This window comes from Giraffa tippelskirchi, chromosome 2 (assembly GCF_054371585.1).
Source record: "Giraffa tippelskirchi isolate mGirTip1 chromosome 2, T2T-mGirTip1v1.2.pri, whole genome shotgun sequence".
Classification (NCBI taxonomy): domain Eukaryota; kingdom Metazoa; phylum Chordata; class Mammalia; order Artiodactyla; family Giraffidae; genus Giraffa; species Giraffa tippelskirchi.
Genome location: NC_137276.1, coordinates 76360920 through 76377265, shown reverse-complemented (window position 1 = coordinate 76377265; position 16346 = coordinate 76360920). Strand labels below are relative to the sequence as shown.

Sequence of the window (16346 nt, the reverse complement as noted above, 5' to 3'; positions counted from 1 at the left end):
GGGAAGGGATGAACTTGGGAGACTGGAATTGACATATAGACAATATTATACACAAAATAGATAAAAAATAAGGACCTATTGTATAGCACAGGGAACTCTACTCAATACTCTGTATCTAAAAAAAGAGTAGCTATATGCATAACTGATTCACTTTGCTGAACTAACTGCTGAAACTAACACAACATTATAAACCAACTATACTCCAATAAAAAAATTTTTAAGTTCAAATCTCAGTGCCTGGCACACAATAAAACATTTTACTAAATATTAGCTATGATTTTATACCTATAAAGGATTTCTGGGGACTTGATAGCCACTTTCTCAGAAGTAGTTCCTAGTTACTCACACCAGAATTCGAGATCAACTAGTTACTGAATCATTTCTCACTCTAGGGCTTCTAAGACTTTTTGATCTTTAGTTATTTCTTAATCTTTAGTTATTTCTTAATACTAAGAACATTTAAACTAAGATCTGGATACTGGCAGGTTGCATTTGGAATGATTCAAAACTGTGTTTACTACTGTTAAAACTTGATTTGGTTTCAAGTTTAGGAATTCCAGAATTTGCATTTTTAAAAAGTCACCCTATGGGGAATTCCCAGGCAGTCCAGTGGTTAAGACTCAGAGTTTCAATGCCATGGCCCCAGATTCAATTCCTGGGCAGAGAATCAAGATCCTGCCAGCCTTGCAGTGCAGCAAAAAAAAAAAAAAAAAAAAAAAAATCACCCAATGATTCTGATACAGGTCATCCACAGATACATTCTGAAAACTGCTGCCCAACCATAGTGATTCTCGACCACGCCTGCACTAGAATCATCTGGGAAGCTGTTAAATATCCCTGATGCCAGGTCTTACCACCAGCCTGCTCTGGGGTAGAGCCTAACACTTCCAGCCACTCTAATGTGTAGCTAAGCTGAGCATCACTGTCCTAGAGGATACAGCACCTTCTGACCAACCGTCCCATCTTCCATCCCAGTGGAGGAAGGACACAGGTGAGGAAGGGAGAGAAGATAAGCAGTTGGCGATAGTGAACTGAACAAGTGGAAACTCTGCCTGGAGCCCACCACCCCAATGCACTTGGCTGTCCTTGACTCTACTCTGTCATTTACCCTGTCAAAGACAAAGCTTACTCAGCCCCACACCTAAATCTCTACTGATTATCACATCTACGTCAGGTTCAAATAGAAACAAAGCAAAAATTCTTACAGCAGTGATAACCATGGCAAAAATTAGTTTCTTGATTTTCTATAAATGCTTGCAGAAAAAATGCAGAAGAGGATCACTGTCTATAATACAAAATTTAAAAGATGATTACATCCATTTATCTGCTTTTTTAATGAAAAGAGGAGAAAGTGGTATAAGAAAGTATATCAAACAATGCAAAAAATAAATAAACATCTCTACCATGCTAATGCACCTAAGTGACTTGAAGGTTATATAAAAGTCAGCATATCTCTCCAAAGAATCAAGAGTTTACCAAACAAGAGAGCAGAATAATTGGACCATCTCAGGACAGCATGACTTTTATTTTTCTAAAGCCCCCTGGAGTGTAGAGGGAGGAAAAAAAAAAGGAATGGATGGTTGCCTGCTCCCTCTCCACTTGTGACATCTGGCGATGTCACCACTGGTGGTGGCAATGCTATTAACCCCACCCTCTGATGTGGCAAGTGCTCAAAATCTGTTGGCTGGTTTCTGGGCAGAGAATAAGCAATTTCACCCCGACGGCTCCAGAGAGGGCAAACACACACACTGCCAGATAGAAGAGGGAAAAATCTTTTCCCATCTCTCCCACTGTCCCAGATGGCCAAATCTGGGTGCACTGCCTCTAGAGCATCACTTCACCACCCATAATGCCATCCTGCTGCTGCAGAGCAGTGCAGGTAAAGACCTGGGAGGAGCAGCTTCAAGAATCTCCAGGCAGGGGCTTCCCTGGTGGCTCAGTGGTGAAGAATCCACCTGCCAATGCAGGAGACATGGGTTCAATCCCTGATCCAGGAAGATCCCACATGCCATGGAGCAACTAAGCCCATGCGTCACAACTATTGAGCCTGTGCTCTAGAGACCGGGAGCTGCAACTACTGAGCCTTTGTGCCCCAACTGTTGAAGCCCATGTGCCTAGAGCCCATGCTCTGCAACAAGAGAAGCCACAACAACGAGAAGCTTAAGCACTGCAACAAAGATCCAGTGCAGCCAAAAATATAAGTGTGTGTATGTGTGTGCATGCTCAGTCATGTACGACTCTTTGTGACCCCATGGACCAATACATAAATAAAAATTAAAATAGATATATATATATATAATTGAATCACTTTGCTGTACAACAGAAAAGAACACAATATTGTATATCATCAATACTTCAATAGAATAAACTTTAAAAAAAAAAGGGAAGAGAGAAGTCTCAGTGAGGAAAGACCCCAGTGACAATGATGGTCTGCTCTTAGGTCCCAAAGAGCCATCAGATCACCCACAGCCCAAAGAAGACAAAACAAAGAAGCACTGAAGTCCAAGAGAGGCTTACTTTCACTCCTTTCTTTCATTTCCTTCCTTCCTTCCTTCCTTCCTTTTCCTCTCAACTCAGGGAGCTATGTAGCTTATGCACACCTCTTTGCCACATGCTACTCCACAGTTACCAGGGTATTTGTTGGTAGAATGGAGGTGAGGATGAATCCTCAAAGTTGACAGGACAAAATCAATTCCTTTGTCTCCTGAGCACCGCTGGAGAAGGAACTGGCAATCCACTCCAGTACTCTTGTCTGGAAAATCCCATGGATGGAGGAGCCTGGTAGGCTGCAATCCATGGGGTCGCGAAGAGTCGGACACAACTGAGCGACTTCACTTTCACTTTTCACTTTCACGCATCGGAGAAGGAAATGGCAACCCACTCCAGTGTTCTTGCCTGGAGAATCCCAGGGACGGCGGAGCCTGGCGGGCTGCGGTCTATGGGGTCGCACAGAGTCGGACACGACTGGAGCGACTTAGCAGCAGCAGCAGCAGCTGAGCACCACAGGAAGTCAAGTTTGCCTTGACAGTCTTCATATCCCAGTTTTCTACTCTTCCCCAGTTCAAAGATACCCCTTCCTGACTTCAAATATACCAAAGATCTTGAGGATATCCTGGTTGTTCAGGGGTGAGGATTCCATACTTTCACTGCCAAGGGTGAGGGTTCAGTTCCTAGTCAGGGAACTAACATCCTGAGAGCCATGAGGTGTGACCATAAAGATACCTAAGATCTTGTTTTCTAAGCTAGTTCTTAAGAAAAGGTGATGACTCTTTGGGCATCAAAAAAGCAAACAAAGGATCCAATTTTAAGGTTGTATCTCCACACAAGCATGTTTCTAATCATTAAAGCATATACTTTTCAGGGAATTTCAAACCTGGCTGTGGCTCAGACAGTAAAGAATCGGCTTGCAACGGAGGAGACCAGGGTTTGATCACTGGGTCGGGAGGATCCCCTGGAGAAGGGAATGGCTACCCACTCCAGTATTCTTGCCTGGAGAATCTCAAGAACAGAAGAGCCTGGTGGGCTACAGTCCATGGGGTCACAAAGAGTCAGACACGACTGAGCAACTAACACTTTTCATCTCAAACCTGGCTGTACCTTAGGGGCTTAAAAATGACCAATGCCAGGATCTCTGGGCTTGAGGCCAGATTGTTAAAGGGCTCCAGGCGATCTCAATGCGAAGCTTCTAACAGAAAGGAGTGGACCACTGCACTAGCTTACATAATTGCTCCTCTTGCCGGACAAGCCTAAATTGAAAGACTTGACTGATTTTAGTTATTTAAACTGATCTAACACTTTCTATGTATCAGACACAGTGCCAGGATTTTCAAATGTTATCTTTTTAATCTACATAAGATAAATTAGAAAAGTATTAATAACCTTCCTTCTACCTCCAGTGTCCACAGAAGTTTTGCTAGATTCTACTTAAGGCTCTCTCTCTCCATTTAACCCTAGGATTTATCACCTAATGGAGGTTCATAAATGGTTCGTAGGTTTGCATTCTGTTACTTTGGGAAGTTATCTTTTCTTTTAATGGATACTCTTTAACATAACTGGACATGCTAGCATCCTTCAAGTTATAGTGGACAAACTAATGTCTACATAATAATGATAGCTAGACCATTTCAAGGACCTTTGAAAATAATACACAGAATACTGTGGTCTTCAGATCTCCTTTGGCCTTAAGTCCTAAAAGTCTTTACCAAAGACATTTCTATTTATTTCATAAATGTTTTTAACATTCTTGAAGCGCACACACACACACACAACTATTAAACACTACCAGTATCCATCATTACTCCTATGTTCCCATTCTACGTGGCTTGTGCCTCTCTTCTTTTTTTTTTTTTGCTGGGCTGCATTATAGTTAGCCATTACTTGTCTTTCCCTTCACTACACTGAAAATTCCTTGGGGTCAAAGCATACCATATGTTCTTTATGTTCCTTCCACATATCTGCATATAGCAGGCACTGAATAAATGTTTGCTGATGTTAATAGAAAAAGATATTAAGCTATAGTTCAGGGAGCAATGTAAAGTAGCTAGAGGGCTAGAGGGGTGTGGTCCAAACTCTGTAGTGCATCGTGGGTCATCAAATCAATTGCACATTGTAAGCAGTAATGTTTAAAAAACTGAAATTTAGACTAGAATAAAATCGATTAAAGTAGCAAATGTAAGCCCTCCTGCACACTAAGGGTTGAGCACTACTTTGAAAGACTTGGCTTCAGTGTTTACATGTGCGCCTGTGTTTGCTGGCAGGGTCAAGCTGTAAAATAAATCTCACTATGGGTCATAGTCAAAAACACTGAAAGCCCCTAGTCTAGAAGGGTCCATGTTCAACCTGGGTACATAGTTGAGGTTGCTGCTGCTGCTGCTAAGTCACTTTAGTCGTGTCCGACTCTGTGCAACCCCACAGACGGCAGCCCACCAGGCTCCCCCATCCCTGGGATTCTCCAGGCAAGAACACTGGAGTGGGTTGCCATTTCCTTCTCCAATGCATGAAAGTGAAAAGTGAAAGTGAAGTCGCTCAGTCGTGTCCGACTCCTAGCGACCCCACGGACTGCAGCCTCCCAGGCTCCTCCGTCCGTGGGGTTCTCCAGGCAAGAGCACTGGAGTGGGGGATGCCATTGCCTTCTCCGGCAGTTGAGGTTGGACAACAGTTAATAGCACAGCATTAGCCGTGTGAATTTAAGCAAGTTAAAAAACTTCAGTTTCTTCATCTATAAAATGAAAATAGGATAGGAAGAACTCCTTCGTCATAGAATTTTATGAGGAACATACAAAATAATCTCTATGAAATACTAGGTGTTAATACTTGGCATAGAGCAAATGTTTACCAATACTGTTACTGTTGTGGCATGTTCCAAAGGTTTTCTTAGAAAAACCTGAATGAGTACCTCCCTCCCCTTCACTTTCTCATTTCCTAATCATTCCTCAACTCAATGTTTTCTGGCTTCTATGCATTCAGATAAGAAAAATGTCCTTACAGTGATTTTTGTTTAACTTCTAAGTGCAAGAGAAAATCAAAGATGATTATTCCTGCCCTCGTGGAGATTCAAGCCAGGCATTAATGAACAGTGTGATCCAAAAACTATAAATAGGGTTTCCCAGGTGGCTCGGTGGTAAAGAAGCCACCTGCCAATGCAGGAGACACAGGTTCAATTCCTGATGTGGGAAGATCCCACATGCCGTGGAGCAACTAATCCTGTGTGCCATAACTATTGAGCCTGTGCTCTAGAGCCGGGGAGCTGGAGCTACTGAAGCCCACGTGCCCTACAGCTTGCACTCCGCAACAAGAGAAGCCACCACAATGAGAAGCCCGAACACCACAACTAGAGAGTAGCCCCTGCTCTCTGCATAGTTGCAGAGAAAAGCCCGCGCAGCAACAAAGACTCAGCACAACCAAAAATAAATAAATAAATATTTTTAAAAGTTAATTATAAAAAATTATAAATAAAAAATAAAAACTGATTTTACAAATCTGTATTTTGTTCCTATAACATTTGGTATTTAGATCTCTCAATACCCAGCTAGCTACCTGATTCTATTTTCTCTAAAGATTTACAATTCAGCCCCAACTACCTCTGCAGGATTACCAAAACCTGGGCTCTCCAAACCACTGTCACAATTCATCCCTTAAGCCATGCTCCTCTCCTGCATGCCTTAGACTCTTCACTCCCCACCAGCTGCTGGAGAGGCTGTAATCCTTTCTGCAACCCCTGCTTCAAGTTGTTGTTTAGTCACTCAGGCATGTCCAACTCTATGTGACCCCATGGACTACAGCACATCAGGCTTCCCTGCCCTTCACCATCTCCCAGAGTTTGCTCAAACTCATGTCCATTGAGTCAGTGATGCCATCCAACCATCTCGTCCTCTGTCATCCCCTTCTCCTCCTGCCTTTACTCTTTTTTTTTTTTTATAAATTTATTTATTTTAGTTGGGGGCTAATTACTTTACAATATTGTAATAGTTTTTGCCATACATTGACATGAATCAGCCATGGGTTTACATGTGTTCCCCTTCCTGGACCCCCCACCCACCTCCCTCCCCATCCCATCCCTCTGGGTCATCCCATTGCCCCGGCCCTGATTGTCTCATGCATCGAACAAGGAATGGTGTTCTGTTTCACATATGATAATATACATGTTTCAATGCTATTCTCCCAGAACGTCCCACCCTCACCTTCTCCCTCAGAGTCCATAAAATTGTTCTATGCATCTGTGTCTCTTATTCTGTCTCGCATATAGGGTTATCGTTACCATCTATCAAATTCCATATATATGCATTAGTATACTGTATTGTTGTTTTTCTTTCTGGCTTACTTCACTCTGTATAATGGGCTCCAGTTTCATCCATCTCAGTAGAACCGATTCAAATGTATTTTTTTAATGGCTGAGTAATATTCCATTGTGTATATGTACCACAGCTTCCTTATCCATTCGTCTGCTGATGGACATCTAGGTTGCTTCCATGTCCTGGATATTGTAAACAGTGCTGCGATGAACATTGGGGTACACGCGTCTCTTTCAATTCTGGTTTCCTCGGTGTATATGCCCAGCAGTGGGATTGCTGGGTCATATGGCAGTTCTATTCCCAGTTTTTTAAGGAATCTCCACACTGTCCTCCATAGTGGCTGTACTAGTTTGCATTCCCACCAACAGTGTAAGAGGGTTCCCTTTTCTCCACACCCTCTCCAGCATTTATTGCTTGTAGACTTTTGGATAGCAGCCATTCTGACTGGTGTGAAATGGTACCTCATTGTAGTTTTGATTTGCATTTCTCTAATAATGAGTGATGTTGAGCATCTTTTCATGTGTTTGTTAGCCATCTGTATGTCTTCTTTGGAGAAATGTCTGTTTAGTTCTTTGGCCCATTTTTTGATTGGGTCGTTTATTTTTCTGGAATTCAGCTGCAGAAGTTGCTTGTATATTTTTGATATTAATTGTTTGTCTGTTGCTTCGTTTGCTATTATTTTCTCCCATTCTGAAGGCTGTCTTTTCACCTTGCTTATAGTTTCCTTTGTTGTGCAAAAGCTTTTAACTTTAATTAGGTCCCATTTGTTTATTTTTGCTTTTATTTCCAATATTCTGGGAGGTGGGTCACTGCCTTTACTCTTTCCCAGCATCAGGGTCTTTTCTAATGAGTCAGCTCTTCACATCAGGTGGCCAAAGTACTGGAGCTTCAGTTTCAGCATCAGTCCTTCCAATGAATATTCAGGACTGATTTCCTTTATTGACTGGTTGGATCTCCTTGCAGTCCAAGGGACTCTCAAGAGTCTTCTCCAATACCATGGTTCAAAAGCATCAATTCTTGACTTAGCCTAAATGTCTCCTCTTATTTGATGCATCCAAACCCTTCAACAGTTAGTCATTCCTTCTCGAAGCTCTCACAATAATTTGGGCAATCTTGTTCTCACAACATTTATCACAATATGTTATTATTCATTAAGGTAACTAACCAACAAGATTATCCTGCATCGCTAGCACTAAGAATTGTGCTTGGCACATAGTAAAGGCTCAACAGGTCTTTATGAAATGAATGAATAAATGAATGCATAGAAAGCCTACTGACCTAAATCTCCTGTATATCAAAATGATTAACCATATAGCTTTCATTCAACAGAAAGAATTGAGTACATTTGGGAGGTATTTGTGTATTTGGAAGAAAATGAATGCATTTGGAAGGTGTTGTGGACCGAAGGTGATGTGGTTCCTTCCTCCAAAGGGCTTAGAGCCTGCCTCCATCATTAAACCTGAAAAGCTAGCCAAATACATGGGTAAACATAAAGTTGATTTTTTAAATTCAAAGTTGTTACCAGTATAAGATCAGATGGTATGTCTTTAATGATCAATTACCTGATTCTTTCAGGTTTGTTTTAAATGTTAAACATCGAGGGTTGGCTGACAAACTCCCATAGGTGCAAGGGAGGGTCGACTCATCACGGGAGCAGGGACAAGGACAAAGCGTGGCTCAGAACTGTCACTGATAAGAAACACAGATGCATAGAACAGTCTTATGGACTCTGAGGGAGAAGGTGAGGGTGGGACGTTCTGGGAGAATAGCATTGAAACATGTATATTATCATATGCGAAACAGAACACCATTCCATGTACGATGCATGAGACAAATGCTCAGGACTGGGGCAATGGGATGACCCAGAGGGATGGGATGGGGAGGGACGTAGGAGGGGGGTCCAGGAAGGGGAACACATGTAAACCCATGGCTGATTCATGTCAATGTATGGCAAAAACTACTACAATATTGTAAAGTAATTAGCCCCCAACTAAGATAAATAAATTTATTTTAAAAAAATAAATTAAAAAAATAACTGTCATTGAGAGCCTTCCACTGGTCCTCTCTGTCAGCTCAGTCACAGTAAGGTCTGTGATTTCTCTGAAAATGCCATGCTTCTTTTATTTACTCAGATGCTTCCTTCCTATTGTCAATATCTGCTCTGAGCTTTTCAGGTAGAGGCAGGCCCACTTGTTTGTAAAATAGCTTATTAGCATAAAGCAAAGAACACATCTTAGCTCATCACATTCATGAAACTCTGCTTTAAAAATATTATATTACAAAATTTAACTGTATTGTTCCCCCAGGAACGAGTTATTCAAAAGAACTGGAGATTGGAATCACGTGCAAGTCCACTACTTTTGTTCTCATTTTTATTTTGGGGGATCCATATAAATATGCTTTTAAAAAAAACCCTAAACTTCCATATTAACACATAAGAGCCAAACTCTTAACTTATTCACCTTGTTGCAATTGAAGAACATCCCCAGATTAAGAAGAGAGACAGACTACAGGGCAAAATCTTGCTCAGGTAAAGATGATGAAGATTTGTCTAAGCACCATAAGAGAAGCCTATTGGGAATTTCCTGGCAATCCAGTGGTTTGGACTTCAAGCTTCCAAGGCCAGGGGTCTGGGTTCCATCCCTAATCAGGAAACTAAGATCCTGCAAGCTGAGTAGCATGGCAAAAAATAAATAAAGCAAACAAAAAACTAAGCTTATAAATACACCTTGTCCAAGTGGAAACCAGGATCTATTTTCCAGCTGTCATTATCTTCTTACGTTTGAGTGAGAAGGAAGAACAGGAAGGAAAATATTTAGAGAAACAGCTCTGGGTCCTGGAATTAAACCAAACTAACTATCCCTGAAAGGGATAATTAACACAAGCAATTAACTGCTGGGGCCTCTGAATTATGTCAACAGCATGGCCATCCAAAAAGGGCATTCACTGATCTTAAAGGCCTTATAAATCTATCATGGTCCAGCACTCGCCAAAGAGATCTTCCAAAGCTATCATGCTTTAGATCCGGTGAGTACTGGAATATGTGTCAGTAAAGAAGAAATGGGTTAGAGATCAAATGGACTGAGTGCAGGATCATGGAAGTCTGAAGCCAGAAGAAAGCTTTGAAATCATCTAGCAAATCACGGGCAAAAAAGCCAAATCTGATCTCTAGAGGTGTTTTGTTTGGCCTGCCCAATTCTTTTATTTTTAGCCATGTTGAATGAATTGCCAATGTTTTCCCATCAAAATTTGAATTTCCGGATTCTCTTGAAGATCTGGCAACACTGGGCTCTTGTTCTTACATAATTGGCTGGAACTGAGTAGCTCTGGCCCTTATGAATGGGCATGTTCTCCCCAGCTCCTTCCACTCCCTCCTCTCCCTTTCACAGGACCAAGGCTGACTTGCCTTGGAGTTTCACCTGTGCTCTCCCCACCTCCCACCCGGTCTGCTGCTCTATGAGGCCAGTCAGCCCTGGGTGAACCTAGAGAACTTACTGCCCCCAATCTTAACAATTCCTCAATTTCCTCCTCTGTATGAGGAAACTGGGGCTTCCCTGATAGCTCAGCAGGTAAAGAATCCATCTGCAATGCAGGAGACCTGGGTTTGATCCCTGGGTTGGGGAGATCCTGTGGAGGAGGGCATGGCAACCCACTCCAGTATTCTTGCCTGGAGAATCCCCATGGACAGAGGAGCCTAGCGGACTATGGTCCAAGGAGTTGCAAAGAGTTGGACACGACTGAGCGACTAAGCACAGCACAGCACGAGGAAGCTGAGGTTTGGAGATATCTTTTAAGGGGAGAGACCCATCTCAAGACCCCTTACTGACCCGTCCAGCGAAAGGCCACCTATTTCCAGTCCTGATCTCAGGAACAGAAGAGGAAATAGCAGAGTTCATAAATCATTCAGAGCCTGAGAACAAACGAAAAGATAGATCTAGAGGTTTAACAGAGTCAATATAGGCAAAGTGAGGACCAGAGACTTAGATGTGAGATGGTACCATCATTTCATTTATCACAGGCATTTATCATCGTCCCTAAGCTACCAGGCTTTTGTTTCAGCAACCTATATCCCATACAACTGGGTCCAAGTATTAACAGTGGCAGTGAAGTTCTGGTGAAGAAATCTCTGATGACACTGTCTCCAATGGTGTGCTGTTTTGCTTAGTATGTGTTTTGTATAACTTGTACATGATTATACAGAATCCAGTCTTTTGCCTGAATACATACTTTAGCATGTCATCTACAAACTAGTAGATTTGCTATATAATTTTCAGAGTAAAAATTCTGAAGACACCTGGTAATATATGTGGGATGCTGAAATACCAAAATATCTGGTGCGTGCGGGGGATTTGCTGGGAAGAGTGAAAAGAATATATGAAATTGATGCTCTTCCAGGGAATCTGGGAGGTCTGCTGCTGCTGCTGCTGCTGCTGCTAAGTCGCTTCAGTCGTGTCCGACTCTGTGCGACCCCATAGACGGCAGCCCACCAGGCTCCGGCAGCCCACCAGGCTCCGCCGTCCCTGGGATTCTCCAGGCAAGAATACTAGAGTGGGTTGCCATTTCCTTCTCCAATGCATGAAAGGGAAAAGTGAAAGTGAAGTCGCTCAGTCATGTCCGACTCCTAGCGACCCCATGGGTCTGCAGCCTACCAGGCTCCTCCACCCATGGGATTTTCCAGGCAAGAGTACTGGAGTGGGGTGCCATTGCCTTCTCCTCTGGGAGGTCTAGTCTTTGTATTTAAGGCTGTGAGATTCACTAAAGTTTTTCTCATCTCATATCCCATCTCTTCTCAAAAAGCTTAAGAGTTTCTTTTGAGTGGGTCATAAAAGCACAAGATCATATAACAATTTGAAGATAAGGCTTCCTTGGTGGCTCAGAGGTAAAGAATCTGCCTGCCAATGCAAGAGACACAGGTTTGATCCCTGATCCTGGAAGATCTCACATGCTTTGGAGCAACTAAGCCCATGTGCCATAACTATTGAGCCTGTACTCTAGAGCCTGGGAAGCCGCAACTACTGAAGCCCCTGTTGCCCATTTCTCTGCAATGAGGAAAAAAAAAAGTCACCACAATGAGAAGCCTGCACACTGCAACGAGAGAGGAGCCCATGCTTGCTGCAACTAGAGAAAGCCCATGCAGCAATGAAGACCCAGAACATCCAAAAATAGACTGATTAATTTAAGAAACAAGTTTGAAGATGTGTTAAAACACTGAAATACGGGTCATCACTGAACCTATAAAGTAAAAATAATCAGATAATGTACAGTACAGTGACTGTAATATACTGTGGTATATATTTGCAAGTCGCCAAAAGAGTAGATTTTTAAAGTTCTCATTGTGTTGTGTGTGTTAGTGTCCGACTCTTTGCAACCCCACAGACTGTAGACTGCCAGGCTTCTCTGTCCATGGGATTCTCCAGGCAAGAATACTGGAATGGATTGCTGTTCCCTTCTCCAGAGGACCTTTCCAACCCAGGGATCGAACCCTGGTCTCCTGCTTTGCAGGCAGATTCTTTATCATTTGAGCTACAGGGAAATCCTAAAGTTCTCATCAGACACGTGAAAAAATTAGGACTATGGTGGTGTATGTTGATTAAACTTACTGTGTCACCATTTTGCAGTATATATATATTTAAAATCATCATGTTGTACACCTAAAAGTAATATTTCATATGGCAATTATATAAATTAAAAAATAAAATTAAAATGACAGAAATGAGGATGCAAAGGAAAAACAGAGAAAATTTTCTCCTACAGGTAGCAGGCCCAATTTCTAATTACTGTGAGTTACAGTCATCATATATTATACCCTTGCCCAAAGAATGGGCTATCAAGACAAACTTCCTGGGTTCAATAACTGGTTCTACCATTTACTTAGTTGAGTGACCTTATTAAAATTCTCAAGATCAAGAGATCAAGGAGACTTCCCTGGTGGTTCAGTGGTTAAGACTCTGCACTTCCAATGCCAGGGGCTTCAGACTGATCCCTGAGCAGGGAACTAAGATCCCACATTCTATGCAATGAGGCCAAAAAGAAATTCTCAAAGTAAGTTTAAAATTATGCCTCCCTAGATAAAAGAAGGTATGTGGCTCACTTAATATGTCCCGTTTAATAAAGATTAATAATAATAATTATTATTGTCAATAATTGAAACAGTGAACAAAAAGTAGCTTTACTCGGCATTTTGACCCAGGAAAGTGGGAGTATTTTCCTATCCAAAGTTTTAATCAAACTAAAAGTTGCTGTATCACTAGATTGCAAATTCAGGGAAAATAATTGTTGGATTTGAATAAAGCATTGAAGTCTACTTGAAAACATATTACTCTTTCACATTTATAGAAAGTAAATGCTATTAAGATCTTATTCATTTACTTATTAGGGGAAGCTGACAAAATTGAATTTCAAGGAATAAACTACAGTGAAGGATGTTAACACTGTTGGTATAAATACAATAATAATGTTCAATCACACTTTAATTTCTTAGCATGGCTTATCATCTCCATAATCTAGCCCCGTCCTACCTCCCAGACTTATCTTTCTTAAATTCCAGACTCCAGCCACTCCAAACTGCTCTGCTACCTTTGAACACACCAGACTTGCACACCTCCATGCAATACGCTTGTTGCAGCAGCCCTCCTTTGCATCAAGGAAATCCTCTTCCTTCTTCAAGTCTCAGCTCAGATGCTACACCCACCACATAACTTTTCTCGTTTCTTAACCTTGAATGAACCTCTCTGCCATTCAATCGTACACTATTGATGTCACAGCCATATGATTGCATTTTTACTATCATGTATTATAGATATTTATAAACATGCCTATCTTTCCCACCAGACTAAACGCTTTGAAGGCAGGGGTCATGTGTTCTTTCCTTGAACTCAGTTTTAAGTCACACTTCAATCTCATTATCTACAGGGAATACTCCGGTGTCTACAAAGAACCTCCCAAAGAAAAGGCCAACTAGCTCAAAATATATGCATTCTTGCCAACTTTAATTAAAGTCATTTGGTGATACTTTCTTATAAAGCAATAATTAAACAAGCAAGACATTGTTTCTTTTGTACCTACCCACGGGCTTTCTATACCCAATTGCATTGTATGAAGTAAGTTCAAGTAATGACTCGCTCAAGAAAAAGACTAAAAAAAATTGCAGGCTCAAAAGATCAGGTGAGAAAACAAGCTTGAAAAGCTGCTAGCTAACTACATCTAATTGTCATTCTCTTGCTCTAGTTTCATGACCAGAACCACACCCAAAGCACCAAGATCTGCCTTGATACAGATTCAGACACCAATCAATGCACATATCACCACCATCCTTTCAGAGTCTCAGTCAGAAATTAAAGACTTCCCAGTGTTCTGATCTACCTCTACATATCTTTTGTCTTTTCCTATACGCATCCCACGGGGAAAAAGGGTCCTTGTTACCCCCTCTTGCCTACACACAAAAGAGAAGAAACAGAGAAGTGTGTTCTCAGGCAGTCAGTGCTGTTACAAGTATGAGTTATTGCCAAAATTGCAGGTTAAGCTATTTTATTATGTAGTTTCCACTTCCTAGGGCCTGAAAAGAAATAAATTTATTTCTAGCAATGATATGGATAACCCTGTTATCTGGATCCGCAAGGTATTTAAAAGAAGGTGTAATCCTATAAATGAATAATTGGTGCTTTCACTTCAGAATCTTGTCTAGCTTCCTCAGTCCTCTGCCTGAACCAGCCAGAACAGTTTCTCACAGCTGAAACCAACTCAAATCTGAGAAACTGTTAGGACATACCAAATTAACAGGATTTGCTGAACAACTAAAAATCCTACTCGGCGGGGAAGGGGAGGAACTCACCTGCAACCTGAGCTACTATCCAGGTAATTCAAGATTTAAAAAATACATCCAAACTAACTGTGACCCAAGACACTGATCCAAAAACACAAGATATTAAATAACTTACTGTGTAAGTATTATGTCTAGTTAGTGTAAATCCTACCTAACCTCCAGGATACATTGATTGCTTTGGGCTGGATTAGACATGGCAACCTAAGAAGCATTGATCTACTTGTGATGATCAAGTTTTCAAGCGCTTATCATTTCTTTCCGAACCCTCTAGGAGCTCCTGAAGCTAGAGGTGGTTACCCAGAGTGAGCCACAGATGGAGCGTGAAGCACCAAGTCCTCGCAAGTTCCGGCTCTGTGTCCAGGGGGCCGAGGCGCACGTGCCTCCTGCGCTTGCCCGAGCTGACCCCGCGGTGCTGAAGCTGGCGCCGCGCCTCGAACCCTTGGGCGCCCCAGTGCGACCCTCCCGGGGTCACCTGCGTGCACCAGCTCCCAACCAGGGCACTTGGAGGCCTCGGGCCCTCTGGGAAACAGGGGCTTACCTGAGTCGCTTCCCCCCCAACCCCCACACTGCTCTGCCACCGGCAGTCCCGGCTCAGATCTCTAACCCGAGCTCAACCCGAGGGCACCGTCCTCTCTCCAGGACCTCCTTTCTCCCTCTCTCTCGTCCAACTCCGTGCACAATACCGCCCTCAGAGCGCTGGGAAAACTGGCCCGCTGCAGAGCAGCACCCCACCAAAGGGTTGGGAGTTGTCACGCGGTGGGCGCGAACACCCCGAAGACGCTCTCAGCTCCCCCGCACACACTCCAAACAAGAAACCGGCTCCGAGCTGCTTGGCCGCAGATGACAGCGTCGCCCCCGCCTCCTCCGGCCGCTCGGAGACCGAGGAGTTTCTCCTAACCTCTGGGAGGCAGACGGGGGACCGCCGACCCCCGGACCCTCGCCGCGAGCGCCAGCTTTTTACCTGGGTACCAGCCGCAGTGAGCGGCGTCTCCGGGGCGCAGCACAGGGCGCACTGCCCGCGCGGGTGGTGCGGGGAGGACCGCGGCCGCCGCTCTCCCCGGCAGCTCCGGGCCTGCCGGGCGGCTATTTATCCGGGGGCTCGGCCCGGGCCCCAGCCCCTGCCGGAGTATTGGGCAATTCGTCCCGCTACAGGCTGCCCCGGGAGCCGCCGCCCTCTGCCCCCGCCGAGCCCCGCGGCAGCGGCGGCGGCGGCCACATGGAGGGAGGGAGCCGGCCCCTCCAGCGGGCTCCACCTTCTCGCCCTGCTTCTCCTTGGGAAGTTATTTCCCGTGTTTTCCCCCCCGGTCTCTGTCTTTTGCGGGGCACCCTGGCCAGTCAGAACCGGTTGTGACTGAGCGGGTGGCTGGGGGAAGGAGGCGGAGGAGATGGAGGTGGAAAAGCGGGCGGTAGGGGCGCTGCTCTTGCTCTCGCGGCTCCCAGCCCGGCCAGTGCGGCCGGGCGGAGGGAGGGCACTGTGGGGGCCGCGGCCCCCGCCCGGCCCGGAGCCACGGAGGCCGCGGGAGAGCTGGGCACCGCCGGTCAGGCGCCCTCTCGGTGCGCACACTCGCGCGTCTCCCGGCGCCGCTGCGCCCCCGCCGCCCACCGCGTGCTCGCGCCGGCCGATCCAGAACCGTGCGCGCTTGGAGCGAGCCCGAGCGTGGAGATGAGTGCGAGTGCCCCCCGGGTCTCCCAGGCTCCTGGGCCGCCGGGCGCCCTCCTGGCCGGAGCTGGCA

The 16346-nt window shown here is 44.2% G+C and overlaps 2 protein-coding genes across 7 annotated transcripts in view; one reads left to right on the top strand and one right to left on the bottom strand.

The window, feature by feature from the left end:
* The window catches only part of SLC16A9 (solute carrier family 16 member 9), a 93703-nt gene extending 78028 nt beyond the window's left edge, over positions 1-15675 (bottom strand). For all 4 annotated transcript variants that reach the window (XM_081569070.1, XM_081569071.1, XM_081569072.1 and 1 more), the window contains exon 1: positions 15575-15675. The gene's annotated coding sequence lies outside the window, so the exon portion shown is untranslated. The remainder of the gene's footprint in view (positions 1-15574) is intronic.
* Positions 2986-15675, top strand: LOC145537982 (uncharacterized). 3 transcript variants are annotated; one of them, XM_081569074.1, is made up of 3 exons: positions 2988-3424; positions 11705-12141; positions 14753-15675. In XM_081569074.1, exon 3 carries the CDS (start codon positions 14927-14929, stop codon positions 15455-15457), a length of 531 nt encoding a protein of 176 aa, XP_081425200.1. In that variant the 5' UTR covers positions 2988-3424; positions 11705-12141; positions 14753-14926; the 3' UTR covers positions 15458-15675. The 3 variants fall into 3 exon arrangements, with proteins under 3 accessions (XP_081425201.1, XP_081425200.1, XP_081425203.1); XM_081569075.1 differs by lacking the exon at positions 11705-12141 and having other exon boundaries at positions 2986-3489; positions 13775-15675; XM_081569077.1 differs by lacking the exons at positions 2988-3424; positions 11705-12141 and adding an exon at positions 4330-4929 and having other exon boundaries at positions 12183-15675.
* Positions 15676-16346: the final 671 nt, after the last annotated feature.